General features: G+C 37.7%; 1 protein-coding gene across 6 annotated transcripts in view; it reads right to left on the bottom strand.

Annotated features, from left to right (window-relative positions):
- The window catches only part of MAST2 (microtubule associated serine/threonine kinase 2), a 206,920-nt gene that overhangs the window by 39,916 nt on the left and 147,989 nt on the right, over positions 1-19,015 (bottom strand). For 5 of the 6 annotated variants that reach the window (XM_086752986.1, XM_086752990.1, XM_086752991.1 and 2 more), the window contains 5 exons: positions 18,386-18,406; positions 15,790-15,868; positions 12,895-13,049; positions 3,979-4,054; positions 2,384-2,593 (listed from right to left, as the gene is read on the bottom strand). In XM_086752986.1, coding sequence (XP_086609112.1) covers positions 2,384-2,593; positions 3,979-4,054; positions 12,895-13,049; positions 15,790-15,868; positions 18,386-18,406 — 541 coding nt within the window. The remainder of the gene's footprint in view (positions 1-2,383; positions 2,594-3,978; positions 4,055-12,894; positions 13,050-15,789; positions 15,869-18,385; positions 18,407-19,015) is intronic. The other variant, XM_086752988.1, reaches the window with a different exon arrangement.

Here is a 19,015-nt window from a genome sequence, read left to right as displayed (position 1 = left end):
TTTAAATATTAAAATATAAAAGAAAAGACAATGAACTATGGTAAGACAGAAAAAAATGAGAAAGATGTGGAACTAAGTCTTTCGCCTTCCTCTGCTCTTTCATTTCTTTGTCCTCTTCCTTCCCAGTCTTCTCTGCCTCCCTTGCCTCTCTACGCTTTACCTTTAATCGTCTCTAGCTCACCTCACTTCCTAAAGTAAATCAATTAAACTTAAGTGCTGACCTTTCTCTCACCCCCACTCTGCAGAAGATGTTAAAGAAGAAAAGGTTAAAGCAAGCCCTGAATGTCAATTCCTGAACAAGCCCAGAGATGACCATTGTATCTTCTCTAATAACAGTTCAACGTCATCTTTCCCTGTGCTTACGAGCAGCAGTATAATACATGTAGGATCAAAGGGAAAAGGACATTTAAGAAGTGTGTTTTGAGGATTTGTTCTGAGGGAGGGCAGTGGAAAGGAAAAAGCAGATTTATTTGACCCACACCTTCTCTGAGATCCTGATTAACCTCTCCAGGCCGAAAGACAGGCCTGAAAGTGCAGATTGGAACTGGTCAAATCCAATTTACTGCTCTCTTAATTCCTTATGGTATAAGAAATCATTGTCCACACACAAAGGAGGAAAGTCTAGGAGTGGGAGTATTTCAAGTTCCAAGTATTTCCTACCAGAAAGAGCAAAATACACTACAGTCCCCTTGCGCCCCTTGAAATGTGAGCTATTTTGCCAAGCATACACACCCACTTTCAGTGAAATCCTTTCAAAACCATCACCCAAAGATGCCTGATCTCTTATTTCATAGCTGGCGTGTGAAATACCCTGCTTCCAGACCATGAAGATACCAGGTGGACCCACTGACAGGTGCTCATCTGGCTGCAGGAAACCCCTCGATCTCCCCTTTCCACCACCAGCTCTGCGGTGCCCGCCCTGCACACGCAGGACTGCTCTCACGCCTCTGCCAGCCTGCAGCCAGCCATCGCTGGGCCCAGCAGTAGCAGCTGGGGGATGCTTATCCTGCCCAGAAAGGCTACACTGCCACTTTCAAACTCCAGAAACATTTTCCTCTCTTTTAAAGACTATGAATACTGAACAGTTTCTTTGACTAGATGCAGTTTCTCCAGCCCTGGATGGTGGCATCAATGATCAAACTCTTGCACAGCATTCAAAGAACACCACTTTCACCAGGAAACACATTTTTTGCTACTAAATGCATCCAGAGTGGTTACCGATATCCCATAGGCAGACGACCATATAGGGCCTCAAAGGATACTCCCTGCCTCTCTTGATCTGCTAAAATTATACTCCCCATCCAGGCAGAACACCACAAAACCAAACACAAGTTTTTCTCCCATGCATAACAAATAACAGGGAAATTACAGCCCCACTCATATAAATGGGGTAGCCAAAGCTTTTAGCTGATAGAAGGGAAGATTCTGTAGTTTTCACAAAGCTTTTTAATACAATAATTCTATACCAATATAGTATTTTTATTACTCTGCCATTTTCTAATGTCTGAAGAGTGGCAGAGGTGCACAAACTAGTGCAATTCATGCCAGTGGGTTGGCAAATTGATCAATGGCATAGACACATCTTCACCAAATATACTAAAAATCATCACAAAAAATAAATTATTTCAGGTGCTCTGTTTCTGGGTATCTCAGTGGTACTTGTTATCTGATACTATACTCTTTAGAAATCCTGTATTTTCAGCTTGCTATCTCCTTAAATCAAAGCAGAGGATTAGGAAGACATTCCCAAACTGGTAATAGCACTGACTCTTCACAACAGCTACAGCATAAATTCTCAAAGATGTTTTGAATTTAATATTATTTTCATTTTAAAGGAAAAGAGCGATTTTTAATGAGTAGCTGAAGCATACTGAGCATGCATTAAAATTGTGCCCCCTTGTGTATTTTCATATGCTTTGAACACCACAAAACACATTGAAGTACTAAAAATTCTACAACCAGATTAAGTTCAGCTCAAGAAAATCTTTTATGAAAAATTTATAGCAACACTACAAACTATGGTGTTTTCACTCCTTGAAGGCGCTATTGTAATTAATAAGTTACTCAGAGTCTTGAAGTACATGAAAGAAAAGTTCAGTAGTTTCCTTCATCTGGATGAACTCAATTTTCATAAATGGTAAAGACTGCCTTTGACTTACTCATACATATTTAACTTTTGTACAAATGAAGTACACAGGTGAACTGATTAGCTCAAAGCTGCTTGTGGTAGATCAACAGCAGACTGGAACAACTCAGTTCTCCTGACACCCCACCCTTTGCCTTTCCCCTGGAATCCATGTTGTCTCTCCTAAAATCAAAGCTCCAGCTTATTGTTTAAAGTTTCAATCAAAATAACATATTCTTCTTTCCAGAGAGCACTTACATCTTGGAGAAGTTTCTCCAAGTTTTCCTGCAGCTCATAAAAGTACCGAGAAGTAATAAGACCTTCACGTGATTTATCTAGGCAATCTCTGGCCAGTTCAATAACTTGATGATGAATGAAACTTAGGACCCCATCTGCTAATTGCAGCACGTTCTCGGGAGCGTTAGAGGCAATAAACTCAGCCAGCCGTTCTTCCATCTGCGCCGTGGCCTAAGAATACAGAAAAATGAGAAATTACTCTTAAATTTTACTGTCCCAGAACTTAAACAAATTGGGTGCTGAAGTAACATATTCACAATTCCAAAATGCACAAGTCTTTAAAGATATTCCAAAATACAATAGCATTTTCCTGAGAATAAAAATAACATCCCATAGGCAAAAGTTATGTTCACATGAACAAACAACAAAAAATTAATCAGAACACACTTTCTGAAAATGCAAATGACCATAAAAATATCCTGGGCCTGAGGCTGTGTTCCTCTCTTGGTCTGCAGTGTAAGGACACAGGATATGAGACAGACTTCAGAACTTTTAGGAAAGACCATGGAACCTGAAAATCATTGCCTCAAGCAATAGATACACAGCAGTTCTATCACTATAAGGCCTCATATTGTGTCTCCAGAGAAACATCTATTTTTGCTATTAATAGAACAGGAAGAAATGGCCATATTGACAGCTCTGGGATACACCATCTTCTACACTCATTTCAATGAGATGTTAACTTTCAAAGCTTGATTCCACAGGTTTCAATATTCAGCTTTAAAAAAACAAACAAACAAACAAAAACCCCAACAAAACAACAACAACAACAACAAACCAAAAACAAAACCAAAAACAAACCACCACATTTCTTTTCACTGCAGATCACTTCAGCACATTTCAGTGTGACTGAATACAGATCGACTTTTCTAAAAATCCACATCTATCTTCACTGCTTCTCTGGTACCAAAAGCCCCAGTGGCAAACTTGTTTTTTGACAAAACTTCCAGTATAATTTGGAATGACTTTAAAAGAAAACATTGCATTTCCAATATGTAAATGGAAAGCCTACCAAAACCAAAGAAGTATAAAGAAGTATATAAAGAAGTATAAAGTAAATTTAATGCAGTTATACAAGGAATGATGAGAGAATGTTATTCAATGTATTTTGAAATTACTCTTTAAAATAGCTTTTTAAAGTATATATGAAACTAAGCAAAACATCCCTCTTCCAACCTTGATCTGACTCGGAATTTAAAGAAAAAGACAAGGATTAGTTAAAAATACATTGAGACTCTGGCCTCATAAACAACATAAACAGACTGAGCAGCCAGAGCATGGCCCTTCACATTCCTGTGAGCATTTGTCATGCCAATAAAAGACAGGAGAAATTTAGTAAATATGATAAACATACACAACGACACAAAGCTCTTCTATTTCTTCTGCTGCAGAATTAACATGTGAAGTAGAGAATGCAGCTCCAAACTCTCAGCAAACTGCACTGCTTGGAAAGCAGAGGTAAGAGCTGGGCTCCTTCTCCAATAAGCACAACACTTCAGTTCTGAGCTTGGTCACAAGGTCCATTGAACGCATTATTCAAAAAAGTGATTCCTTACCTTTGGAAACCTTTCTTTGTACACATGATTCATCATTATTATTTCACTGTCAAAGGAAATTGGGGAGCGACCCGGGCTAGAGGAGAAAAGAAAGTATGTTATAATTTACAGATTATCACATCAAAACCCTCCAAAACCCAGTGCTGGTCATAATGCTTCTATGCTGACTATAGCCCTTCCAAAATGTTGACTTCACTTCAGTAATGGGCAGATGCTTAACTTCAGAGAAAATCCCAGCAAAAATGGCAATCTACAGCCCTCACAGTTAACTCATCTGAAAACTGCTAACGCTCCTGCCTTCACATGAATCCATGCAGAAACCCACGTATTTTCAGTGAAAATAGCCCTAACATATAAGCATGTAAAAACCCAGTGTATTTGTTGCAGGTAGATCTGTTCTTTCCTTCGTTCTCTTGCTGCCCTTCATGGCAGTGCAGTGCCCTGCCCAGGAAGAAATCACTGTTACCTCTGGAGTTTCTAGTGCGGGAAAGGAGCCGAGTAAAATGAAACAAGGAACTGGGGATGACTTGCTTTCCTTTGTCTGAAGAATACCATGGTACAGGAGGGATGCATGAGCAGTGTTATTCAGCTAAATTTTATATATAAATACCATAAGCAATAGAAACAGCATACTTTTATGAAAACTGTACTCCCTTGAGGCATGTTACACCACGGATGCATATGCATGTATGCATAGGTTAGCAAGCAACCTCAAGGCACACCAAAAAACAGGACACAAAATCTTGACAAACTGCATTTATATTACTGTTTGGGTACTTTTTTTTAAGGAAGAATTGCATCTCATTTCATCACATCTGATGGTATGCAATGCTCTGACTCATTCTGCCACCGAGGACAGCTGGAGTGAGGTAATGCAGATAATCCCTAGCTACAGGATCGCCTGCAGCATCTCATTTCTCTGGTTACCTTGTTTTAATGCTCAAGACAAGCAAGGGCTTCAATTATTTGGCATCTTACATGATCATTGTCTTTACGATTTTAAGAGTACTACATATAGCTAAAAATATCTTCTCTATGTCAAAAAATAAAATTTTATCTTGAATGAGTTAAAACATTTTAAACTTTCTTGTGAAAGATGAAATGAATCTCTCTAAATGGAATAAATGCATTTTAAACTTGGAATGCATTACAGTTACTACCTTACTGCTAACCTATTGAAAGGAAAAAACATTCTTTTGGGAACATATATTTACAATTCAAAGAAAATTTAACTCACTGGCTCATGGAATACAGCAATACCAATCTCTTTTCATGCCTGGCACTGGAATTCCGTGAATTACATTGTGTCTTGTTTTATTAAGGTTTATCCCTCAGCTTGGGAAAATGCATTTCAGATTCAATCTCTCACTGAATACTTATGTTAAAGGAGAAAAACTGTTTTGGATGTTTTGGATACCAACTAAAAATACATTTTAATAAACTTTTTTTTTTTTAAGAAAATATATCCCTTGGCTCGGTATATAGCTATTTTTAATCAAGGAACATTTTCTTAAGAAATAAACTTAAATTTATATTCATATGTAATGTATGACAGAATAAAAAGAAGGGTAAGAACATTTAAATTTCAGACTTAGAGGTAAATTCCCCCACTATCTTTATTCTTTTTTCTCTAAGACCAAACAATCTGACACAAAACACATAACACTTGTTTACTGGCAGTTCATATGGAGCTGAAGAACTTGGCAAACACAGTTACTGTAGAATTTATTTTTCTATAATGTATTATTTCTCTGTGTGATTTAAGCGAGGTATAAATTACAAGGATATATAAGCCCTTTGATACTAACTACAGAAATATGGAGGCACATACATACTTCACTTTAACACTAAAGCAGTGCTACTAAAATTTGTGCATGCTTAAGTATTTGCAGCCTTAGGGCTACAATAAAACGTGGGGGAGTTTGCCTTTTGCTTTCAAGGGATTTTATTCATATGGATACAAGAAATTAAGACCTATGCAGAAATCATGCTCCTTCAGCTGTCCTGCCAGCAGATGCAGTGTTTCCTTAAGGGGAGCCACGATACAGGAGTTTATTGGTTTGCTTTTGTTTTTTATGATTCTGAAACAAAGTTAATTCTTACTTTCTTTGCACAGGAGTCTACTATTTGGCAAGAAAGCAAACACTTTGAATCCCTTAGCTTCCTCGTGCATCGGCAGTTTTGTCTCTCATCTTTGGAAGCCAATTAATGCCACTTTTTACCACCTAGGACATCAAAGCACTGAAACAACTCCAGATAAAACCCGGGATCAAGGCTCAAATTGCCATTCTAAATAAAATTGGCCCAATATAACAGGTCAAATTAAATGTCTAGCTGACTACAGCAAAACTGCAACATAATATAGTGCACTATATTTTTTTATGTTGATCCTTAGCTCAGGAAACTACAGAAATAATGAGATAGATAACTGACTCACTATGCAAAGGCTAGCTGCCAGGCACTGCTGCTTAGTTTACAGCACCTTTGAGACACAATCAGGCGAAAAAGAAACCAAGACCGGGCAGATAACTGAATGCCACCAAAAGAGAACATAAGGGAATTTAGAAAAAAGGAGTTTAATACATTTTATTGGCATGACAGCTTTTCAAATGCAAAAGCTTCACATGTCTATCTAGCACCAAAAAATTCACATAACAGAACTAAACCATTCTAACATTTCAAGCCTCACAAAGGAACAGATTATTTTCTGTAAAACAGAGGACACATACTGTGCACGTGCATAACATCTTAAGACTAAAAGCAGGCTGCTTCTCTTTTCTTGGCATAGATAGGTAGGTCAAAGAAATGACTACTGTCAGTGAGTTTTTCATTTCAGCAGAGCAGACATTAGAAGAATAATATCTGTCCCCTTAAGCTTAACAGCAGAATGAAAAACTACTCTCTCTTTTCTCCTTCTTCACCCTCCCTCCACTTTATGGAACGATGTGGTGGTAGACTTTCAGTGATATCTATCTCCCACAAAGGTTTCTAGCGTTCAACTTGTCAAAACTCATGTGTCTTTATCCGATGCTAGAGAGTGAAAATAGCTTATAGACAGCTATTTCAAGGAGCAGCATTCATAGTTATAAATTAAATCTTACAAAACCTAGTTTAACTGACTAAATGACAATAAGATGTTTATGAATACCTAGTTTTTCTTGCACTGAGACAGCTGTATCTATAAGAAAAATGCAGAGAAGTCAAAAGCACTCTGTGCTCTTCTCTGCTTTACCCTCCACATGAAGGTTTAATTAGGATGTGTTTGCAGCATGCTATCAAAGTCAGTGTCTACAGGAAAATTAACACCATAGGTCTTAATTTTCTGTCATTTCCCGACACACAAGATAAGGAATTTTAAAACTAGAGACCTACAGTTGTATGAAGTAGAAGCTAAGTTAAACCTTGTGCTGAAGGTGAGCAGAGCACTGACCTTCCTCTTCCCCCAAGAAATAAATATATAAATCTTTGACCTCAGACAAATTACATTAATACTAGAAGTAAGTCAGAAAACTCCCTGAGAAAAAAGAGACAATAAAGCAGAAGCATATATGTACAACCTACATCTGACTATCAAACTTCAGAACAAATATGACTTGGTGCTTCACATAGCCCATAACAATTAGTCCCTGGGGCCTCACCCTGTTTCTGGACAGGACAATGACTGAAGGAGAACTGAACTCAGTAGAGCAGAATCCATCTGCTAAAGTCTGAATTTATGCCACATACACAGTAATAGAGAAATACAGTTTCCCACAGAATTACAACAATCTATACCATGGAGAAAATAATGTAGAAGATTAAACATGTAACTTTAGATTATTTTTCAGTATTTATTCAAGGATTCTTCTTCCTGCATAATCATAACCAAATTATCTGAATAGATTCAGATTAGATAGTGGGAAAAAAATTGTTACACTGAGGGTGGTGGAACACTGGCACAGGTTGCCCAGAGCAGTGGTGGATGTCCCATCCCTGGAAACATTCAAGGCCAGGTTGGATGGGGCTCTGAGCAACCTGATCTGGTTGGAGATGTCCCTGCTCCTTGCAGGGGGGTTGGACTGGATGGCCTTTAAAGGTCCCTTCCAACCCTAATGATTCTATGTTTCTACGAAACAGCACAGAAAGTCCACACTGAGCAGTTATTCTAGTGCTGCTAGAAAAAAAAAGGAATCAGAGGTAAAGCACGATATACAGTAATTCTTCCTCTTATGGAACACACAAGCGGTGAAACAGAACAGTAAAGAGTCTTTCTCACTGAGCACTTTGAAAAGTCATTTCTGAGTTTCTTTACATCCTTTGATTTTTTTTTTTAAATTCATTTTTACAAACACTGAGCTTCAGGTACATTTAGTCTGTAGACAAATACTATTTGTGACTGGTTTTCTATCGCTGAACTGTTTTCCAGTTCATAGAATGTAAGAGTGTTTTCAATATTTTGAAATATAAATAATAAATTAATAAATAATAATTATAACATATATGTATATATAGGAGAGAATATTAAGGGAAAAGGAATACATTTCAATCACAATCTCTTTGAAAGTAAGGACTAATGAGTTTTTTCCACAGATTTACACAGTCACAATTAGCTCTTTCCAATACTTCAGGTGGTTTTGTGCACACCACCAAAGACGGAGACTGCTTTAGACAGAAAACAGTAGAAAGTAAAGAGCAGTACAGAGGGTAAATAAGAATACTCTGTTTTCCTCAGAATAGAAAACCATAAAGGTGGTGAGTGAAACCAAAAGTTAATAAATTTAAAACCAGTCACTTTGAAGAACTTTTAAAAATCAAGTTCACAGAACTCACTGTCTTGAGAGAGAAAACAAAGAGACCAACATTATCTGTAATACAGTTAGAATGTATTTTCATAAGAATTAGATGCCTTTTGCTTCAGAATATAAAACTATTATCCTTCTCTGGCAAATTCGTGGCTGTGTGAATCCCTGCTCCGCAGGGAGCACCGTCTGCTCCTCCGCAGCTTGTGGCAGACGGCACTTTCTGAAAGCAGCAGCATGAAGTGATGAAACCACCAAGATTACTCAAGTGGTTAAAGCTGACGCTTAAGTGCAGTGAGATGAGAGAGCTCCACAACCTGCAGGTTCAATTTTTAAGATAAACATGGGCTATGTGGGCCACTGGTGTGGTTTCACAACACCTCTTCCTTCTTTCCATCTCAGGTATTTTATTGTCAGAAGCCTTTTTTGGCAACTGGCATTTTCTAGGAGTTGTCTCTGTATATTCTTAATGGCAGGATTCAGCATGTTGAAAGTCAGGTTGGAGGATTGCATTTAAAAAGCACTATCCAGCAAAGAGATGAAGGAGCATTTTTTATTAAGGATGATCTCATCTACTTCAACTATACATAAATTCACTGCTATAATCTTCAATCCTTTTTCCCTAGACAACATTATCCTGAGTTACAAAAAAAGATCAAGAAAAATGGCCATATTGGTGGGCTGAGTGAACACATAAAGGCTGCTCTTGAGGAAGTCATTATTAGTTAACTTTACTTTTATCTCTGACATTCTCCACATATTCCACATGTTAGCAATCGCTAAAGGATGACAAGTAAAGAGAACTGGGAAAAGATGGAGGGCAGCATCTCTCTAACTTAAAAAGAGTAAGGATGCCAAGTTTAGTGCACACCTCCATGTATTTTACTCCTGAGAAAAAAGATCATCTTCAGGTAAAGCCCAGGATTGTTCTAAACAAAGTGAACGTAGCCTGGGCATCTCTCTGTTGGTCAATAACTTGAAGGATTTGAAGGCTGCATTACAGAAAAAAAAAAAAGAGAACAGTTGAGAGATAATATTTAGGAACTACGTCTGCAGGTAATAAAGAAATATCCTCGTCTACTGGAGACACACTGTAAGCACCAAAACAGGTGGGTCACATGGAAATACATTATTTAATTTAGCATGTGAGTACTGGATCTATTGGAGAAGGATGACAGAATAGTCTTCTAGACTTAGAAACCAGCTTTATAAGCATGTCACACTGGAATTCCAGCGTTGGTCTTAGCCCACCTCCTTCTCCCCGCACAGAAAAGGAGCTGGGAAAGAACCAGTCCATTTCTTTGCCGTAGAAATTCGAGGAATTTCAAAGAAGGCATGATCAGTTAGGTGATGAGTATCTTCAAGCCACACTGGCAGAACATCTCAAGCAACGAAGCTGCTACCAATTTGTCAATGTACATCAGCCAATGTACCCTCCATGACTGTACATTTTCTTACTTTTTTCATCCAGTTTAATCATTAAGACTACTCTATGAACAGAACAGTTACAGCTAGATACAAGAAAAGGGTAAATTTCTAGTCAAAGGAACAGATTTTTCAAGAAGTTACATCTAGGCAATACTCTCCTCTATCTAGGAACATAAAAGTATCATCTGATACTTCTAAAAAATCTTGGGTTACAGAGATCCTCAAAACCAAGTCCCAGTATTTCACAGTGGCATCGCAAAATATCAGTTCCTCTCTCAAAAAAAAAGAGATAAAAGACTGCAGTTATAAAGGATGAAAAATGAATACACGTTAACAATAAGTTATACGTATCAGACAATCTTTTAAATTACATAGTTGTGACCATCCATTATAGGAAACGTTTGATGTATTTTGTTGATCTGCTTTTCATTAAAGCTGATCAAACAAGACCATTAAATGCTTGTGAAAATATTACTTTTTTAGGAAATTCCTGCTTAATTTTCAACACATTAACAGCTCAGATTTTATTTTTTCATTTTTTAGATAAATAAAAATACCCTCTCACCAAGTGAACTAACTCTATTGTTTGTGCAAATAAATAAGCAAGCTGTGCAGTGAATAAGGTCTGATTTTTGCATATTTCAGTACTTGTTTGCTTAGAAACAATGTTTGCTTACACGCTACCCTCTGTCAAAGAGGGTATTTGCCTCCTGCAAACATTGCTCCAATTGTTTGGATTGACATATCAATTTTCCTTCAAGGTGCAAGGGCCAGCATGAATGCTTGGTAGTGGCAAGGGTGCTTTAGAGTCACCCAGCACCACAGTACTAGCAATAAGCAAAATGAAAGACAAATCAGGCACAGTAAGTTTAAAAAAATTAAATTACTTAATTCTAAGCTTTGGAATACCAATAAGGCTGGCCATTATCACACTGAAAACCAGAGAGAACTAGAGAAAGCATTCAGGAGAGGAAGAAGATTAATCATGACACACTGGATTAACCTAGTCTCATCACAAATTATAAACCAACTATATGATAGCTCTGCTTTTAAATTGGCTGACAGAGGTAACATTTTCAGCAAGCTGATAATCTGTATTAACAAGGAAAAAAATAAAATTGGGCTCTTCATTTTATTGGTTTATATCAGTCTTGCATTAGCAAAGGTGTCTCACATTTCATTATGCCAACAGTAATATGTCTGCGTTAGAAAGGACAATAATTACTTTAGTGATGTGTTGTCTACCTACAGTAGCTGTCTTATCTATAAAGAATTAGTACTACTACAGCTACACTACTCAGCAATAGTCAGCGCTAAGAGTGACAGCAAGAGGACTGAAGTAGGATAATTGTTCGAGGAGACTTAGCACAAATCACGTAGCTACTCTTTTACTACATGGCAATTTGCAGAGTTCACAGGCTAAGTGTGCTACTACCCACAGTACATACCTGCTCCTGTAGATTACTGTGTAACTACACTGAGTAGATCCATATGCAATTACCATGCAGCCTGCACTGAAGTTTAGAACATACAAATAATTACAATCACGAAAGGTCAGCTCTACCATGACACGATACTCACCACGTTATCCTGGCCTCATTCACTTCCTTCTATTACAAATCCCAGCCTAGGTCCTGAGCTGGGCACACCCATTCAGTATTTCCAGCTGGCAGGTTTTCTGAATCTTGTCCATTAATTTAAAGGTGATATCCACCTCTGACACCCTCAGATGAGAACTAGAAGGCAGACTTCAGCTCCTTGTCCCTGCTTGTATAAATCCTTCTTTTACAAGATGCCTTGTCTACAGTACACATCTCCAGATTTTCATTCACTTGGTCCAGCACTAAATGCATAGCAAAACCCAAGGCTTTTGCCATGATATAAAATGTTTGTGGATTGATTCCACATAATTTGAGAGATCTGCAAGAAAGATTGCCCAGAGAACTTGTGGAATCTCTGTCCTTGGAGATACTCAAAAGCTGTCTGGAGATGGTCCTGGGCAACCTGTTCAAGTAGGGGTTTGGACAAGATGACCTCCAGAGGTCCTTTCCAACCTTAGTCATTCCGCAATTTTGTGAAAGATGAAGTTCTAGTTGCTTCTGGTTTTAAGTATGGAAAAATCAACTGCACAAGGATAGCTGGATAGCTACCTTTGAACAACCACTTTTCAGAAGCAACAGTAAATATTATACAACTGCTAAGGCAGGAGAAATGTTTTCAGCACTATTAAAAAAATGCTCTTCAGTGCAATTCCATTTAACGTTTTAACTTCATCTACTCTAGTTTTCACACCCCTTCAGAAGCAATGCTGGAAAGTTATTAACAGTGACAGCAATCATTTCCTTATATTAATGCAGCAAAATTCTGAGAAGAAACTTCACTAAACGAAATCTACATCCGACAGATTTAGTCCGAGATGCCTGTGGATCACGTTTTCACAGAGTTATTGTGAAGATACAAAAGCAGACTATGCTGACCATTTTGCAACTCAAAATCGCAGCCTCAAATATAAAAAAAAAAAAACAAAAAAAAACAAAAAAAACCCAACCCTTTTCTAATTAGGTGAAGTGGGTTAAATGTTGATTAAAATAATTTCAAAAGCATGTAATAAAACAACTACAAGCAACTATTCTTAGATCTGAAAGCACCTATAGAAATGCAATACATGTGTCCAACATCTTAAAAATTCAGCAAACAACCTGAAGCTCACCTGAGACTGCGAGATCGAGGCCTCAAGGCTGGAGAATGGCGCCCTTCCTCATCAGTGATGCTCTCAGTACTGAAATGCTTTGTCAGGAAATGAAGTTCATCTGCCGTGGGCTGAAAGGGCAGCTGGTGCAGCTTCTCCTGAGATGAGCATGATGACTGAGTACAGAAAAAAATACAGAAAAGAAATGCACTAAACGCATGCATAGGGGTCAGCTAATGAATGGAAGAGGAACGGATTCTGCCAAACACTGCACACTCCAGCAGAAAAGAAAGCTACTTATCAGACCAGGTGCCTCTTTCTATTGTTCTCATGAGGCTAAGCCAACCCTTACGTACAATGACAGAGCTGGTGAGATCAGGAAAACTTTGGGAGAAGGATAGGGAACCATCACATCTGATCAGGTAGGTGATTTCTGTCGGGAGACAGAAAGGAAGGTATGTGAGTACCAGTGCTACTCTGGAAAGGACGAGGAGGTTCCTGGAGTGGTGAGCAACTTTCTTTCCTTTTCCCTCATGCTCTCTTAGCTCAGGAGTTTCACTGACATGCAGAATGCTATGGAGCTGTGTAGACGTGAGAGTTTTTGTTGATTATTGGCTCTCTTATTGTAAATGGTCAAGATTTTATCTCTCACTTCCTTTACCAATCAGGCTTCTTCTCTAACCAATGAAAATACTGAGCTCAGAATAGGTAAATGTCTTGGTTTGTTCAGTTGGTTGTTGGTAGAGCAGCTGATCTATGACCACAGAGATGCAGGTCAGCTCTAACTGCCATGCAGAAACTCAGGCCAGCAGAACACAGAACTGATCCTCTTCTTCTTGATATTTAATTTCCTACTGATATGTACACCAGAAAGAAGGTCTACCAGCTTTCTTCTATCTTGCTTTAAAGAGAAACGTAATCTAGAAGACTGATCACACCAAACGGAAGCCCAAAATTCTGTTAAGTTTGCCTCTACAGCATTAATTCATTTGTGCCCTTTTGACAAGCCCCTTGACTACTTCTTACTTCAGTTTTAAAGTCTACATAGGAATAATAATGCTTATCAGTTTCAGAGGTGTTATTCAGATCAATCAAAATTAATTCTAATGTACGACATACTATGATAATAGCACTGTCATAGACAAGTACTAAGTATTAGAAATGTAATACTAAGTTTAATAGCTCCAAGAATTGCATCACTACTTTACTAAACAGCCTATACCTTCTGAGATTGTAACACTGAACCAGCAAAAGGACAAGAGATGAGAGATCCAGCCAGTTTAAAAAAAGTAATCTTGGAATTACAGGTTTTAATCTATTTCCTGCACAAAGGTGAATTCAGATCTACATATGACTATCATGTCATGTTTCTCATCATATCATCTTTTTTCCTGTTGCTTACAACCTTATAATACTTACACTGTTTGAACTGAGGCTTTCTGCGTGACATGTTTATCTCAGATTTGTTGTTTGGTTTTGGGTGTTGTTTTGTTTTGTTTTTCTGGAAAAATTTCCATCAAAATGATCTAGCTATTTCTGGGAACATGACAAGAGACAAAAATGGTTTTGTTCCCGTGACAGAAAGCTGAGAAGTTTCTAAAAGTAGCTTTCATGTCCCTATTTCAAAGCAAGAACCGATACTTCCAACAGATTTATTTCATTCTTGTTAGTTTTGCTCTCTCCATCGGCATCTACTCAAAGGCTGGTCAAACTGTAAACTCAAAGCTAGTGATCACACTTGCAGGCAAGAGTAACTTACACACTGCAGGCAGTTTGGTCTCCAAAGGTGTCATCTTCACAGGCATCTTGGAAGTTCTCACAGTGACAACCAACGATCAAACTATTTGGATGTCATCCATACTGAAAGTAACTGTACTTGCCCCATGCTCTCATAGCTTGCACCCAGAAGAGGACCTAGCCATAGCTTATGCTGATAAATTTGTGTTTGAGAGGCACTAGAAAGTTTATGGGTGAACTTAAAAGAACAACTCACAAGGAAAATGCTACTGCCTTCAGCGTAAGATTTGCATAACATAGAGTACTGAGTCCTAATTAATGCAGGTTTTACAATTATTAGGAACATATTCTAAATAGTACATATAAAACAAAATGATCAGTAGAACTATTATGGAAAGAGGCAGTGATATGTGACCACAAGGTTGAAGGCACTCACCATAACACACATACAAAAGTGTGTTACATTAAGGCCGTACAGGTAGCCTTAGCATTTCTAGTTTTTCTATGCTTGGCTTTGCAAGGTTGTTATGTGGATAACCACAACATCTAGTTTGCATAAGCTAAAGAATAAGATTCACTGTATGAAGTATCTGAGAGTTATAAGGGTTAACATGATGCTGCTATCTTACTGGTATTAATGGTATGCTAGCCTTTTGAAAGTACAGAACTCAAGCAAACTGCAGCCTGCCTTTCTAATGACATGTAAGAACTGAAAAGCTTCATTAGGAGGTTCAAATTATTGGAGTTGAGTAACAGATGTGGATATCAGTTTTTTCTCTCTGCTAGCCTGTTAGCAGAGGTTTTCATACTAAGAACCCGAAGTAGACAAGAATTTCATTTCCCAGTTATAAAAAAGCTGAGAGCTGACTAGTAATTACACACAGTCTCTAAGAGCCCTGCCACCTCTGACATGTCTTGCCTCTCAACTGATCAGTCAAGCCAAGTGCTGCACTGAGACTTCACCAATGCTAAAGGCAAAGTGCAAGATGATAGGAGCTGGGAAATGGAGGAAAAAGCAGCAGAACCAATAATTAAAATAATTTTTAAAATAATTAGTATATTAAATAATGTTAGCAAAACAATGAAGAAAGATCAGATATTTTAGTAAAGACTCAGAAGCTGATTTGTTAGGGTGTGTTCGTACAAACTGAATTGCTTGAAAAAGTCTGTGCCACTTACTGAAACTGTTGAACTGGGAGTGTTTGTTCCATATCCAGATGAAGGAAGGGAGGCCAAGGACCAGCGGCGTCCATCCGTTCTAGGGAAAAGAAGCAAAAGAAATTATTGTCAGGGATATGGGGTGGCTAATACTTGGGGTAAATTAAGCATTTTCCTCCCTCAGATCTCTTACCCTCACATTTTTAAAGTCTCTAGTTATTCAGATAAATCGGGTATCCTATTTACAATGACCTTTGGTAAGTTTTAAAAGCAAAAGCAAATTATCTCAGAAAAGATCAAGTAAATGCACATTAGATTCCTGCATTAAGTAGATGCCTTACAAATATTACCAGTTGTGCAAAAACTGGAGTTTCTGAAACTGACAAATGAAATCAGCTCATTTAAAATTTCTATGAAGACGACAGTTATGCCAAAGATCATTACTGATGGAGTTCCTTGTCTTCCAAATAAAGTTTCAAATTGAGGGGAAAAAAAATCATATTAGATCAAGAATCAACTGAAAGTGGATTTGTTTCTTTGCCTAGTCAGAAGGCATTGTGCCTAGCACACTGCCTGACACAGCTGGTGAATTAAATCCACTACAGAAGATCTGAACAGAGCCAAGAAGTCCACTCAAAATACAGAGGAGATAGAAATCACAGAAATTCCTCTCCAGTCAATACAATATTAGTGGTTATGTCCCTATCGTAGCCAAAGAAACATGACCCTCAGGGAAAACAGCCAAAACATCCTGGAGATATTGCAGAAAAGGTCTTGTTTAACCAACATCAGAACCGAGGAACTATACAACTGCTTTGAGAAGAATCAGTATTGCCCTCCTTGAAACTCTCTTTGCCTTCCAAAACCCACCTCAGAATGGATGGAAACTGAACTACACCCGGCTCAGCCTCAGTGTTTTTTCTGCCTCTGATTTCTTTTCAGTCTCGCCTGCATTTTATGTCCTATAAACGGGTCTTGCTGTATGTTGGGATGGATGTTAAAGAAATCTCTTCCTCGCATCAGTCTCCACTTGTTTGTTTTATTACAGTAGATTATCAACAACTGGTCATAAAACGAAGCTGAATTAGAACAGTTCACTGTTCTAACACAGTCTGGAAAGATTTGGTGGGGCTTGGGTACACATATGTTAATGCATTATAAATTAGGATGTTTGGTACAGGTTTGAAATAGTGCTTAGTGCTTGTAAATAACTCAACTGTTACCACCTTCACAGTAATATTTCTCAGCTCACTATCCACACCCATGAAGCCTTATCTTCAGAAAAAAAGTTAGTTCACTGCACACCCAGACATAAATGCCTGTTCATATTTTTTCTAGATCTAGTTCCTTTTATTCTCAGGCACTGATACATACCGCTCCTCTTTGCCATCTGTCTTAGAACGAGGGAAATACTCTACATCACTGAAAGAATATTATGTCAAGAGAGTTTTTTAAGAAGACTCATGCCTCATGCATTAAAAAAAAAAAAAAAAAAAAAAAATCAAGCTGTAATGCAGATTTCTATTGCATGCGGATGTTATAGCTAAACCCCATTTAGCCACAGGTGATGTTTTCTTTGGCAAGACAATTACATGTAAAAGAACAATCTCAAAAAATTCCAAGATAAATTAAATTCCTTTCCTAACCCTGAAAAACAACATATGTCAGCATTACAAAGTCGCTGCGTGATGTGGTCAGTGACTGAACACCAAACTTCAATGATCTTCATTCAGCTTCCTGTAACATACAGAGGTACTGGGGAAATATTTATGTTAATGTTTCAACCTCAGTTTGGATCCTCAGTCCCAAAGCAAGACAAAGTTCCTGACTTCTCAAACAGTAGGCAGGAATGCATAGGTCACCCATTTTTTGCAAAAGGAAAGCCTAATCCGTTTTTTACTGAGTTGCCTAAACTACTGAAATTACTTTAGCATTTTCATTTTGATAAAGTTTTTTTTAAAAAAAAGTATTTCTCAATTAGAAAATTACAGGATACCTCTTCACACTTGGGCTATTTTCTGCTGATGCAATCTAGGCAAGCAATGTACTAAGCAGTCAGGACAATGCACATCGGCTTAGTCTAGCAGAAAGAAGTGGGACAAGAGTAGAAATCTTCCAAATCAAAGGTAATGAGAAAGAGACTTGAAAATAAAATTCCTCCTTTGTTTATGCAAAACATTTCAAAGTTACTTCATTGTTTTGTTAATAAACATATTTTTAGAGAGACCTCATGCAATATTGCTTCAGGAAAAGATACTTGGAAATAAATTTTTTAGGTCTTTTATTTTATTGTGCTTTGCTAGCACAATATAAACATGTGAACAATGAATTTTGCCTTTAAAATGACATTTTGATTAGTTAATAAGGAGGTATTTTTATGGTAGCTAAATGTTATTTAATGAACAGTAGATCAATTTCACGCATCTTCTCCAGAGCACACTACCTGTTTATCATTTCAGGCCAAAATGCAAAGATTTCCTGTTTCAATTACCAAAGAACAGAAGCTGAATGCCTAAATGGGGTTACTACAGCACGAACTTGTTAGGGACACAGGCTCAGCTGCACAGAAGCATCGTTCATACACACACACAAACAGCAGCAATACGATACACATTACCTGTCTGCTCTGTGACCATGGCTGTGTGGAAGAAATTGTACAACGATAATGAGAGAAGAAGAAAAAGATGCACATGTGATTTCTGAAGAAAACCCCATCTGCCGTTACTGGTGCTCCACTAAGATCAGTTATAGTGAATATGGACAGAACTGACCGTACATTTCCTTATTCAAACAAGAGGATTCCTGAACATGCTTTGTGTCTATGACACAGCCATTGAAAGGGTGTCTAGCAAGGAATTTATGATTAATCACTAATCAGACTAAGGACAATCTCGCAGTCTATTGTAGTGAAACTGGCTTTACAATAAAATGAGCTTTCCAAATGTGTTTCCTACTCTCTCCCAAGAATCAACTCATCACAGGGCTATAATGAAAACGATAAAAAAAAAAAAAAATCACAAATGATGTTCAAATAGGATAATAATTAAAGAAATTACACTAAACATAAAATGCATTAAAAAAAGCAACAAAAAAATTCTGTGATGGCAATGGCAGGAAATAAGAACCATCTCTTAAGACCCATGCAACGCTGATCAAAAGGGGACAGCGAAATATCCATTTGGGGTAACAGAGCACCACACTTTCAACTACTTAATACCATCATATAGAAGTTTTTCTGATACTACTG

This window comes from Chlamydotis macqueenii, chromosome 8 (assembly GCF_036417535.1).
Source record: "Chlamydotis macqueenii isolate bChlMac1 chromosome 8, bChlMac1.mat, whole genome shotgun sequence".
Taxonomy (NCBI): Eukaryota; Metazoa; Chordata; class Aves; order Otidiformes; family Otididae; genus Chlamydotis; species Chlamydotis macqueenii.
This window is presented reverse-complemented; position numbering and strand designations above follow the sequence as displayed.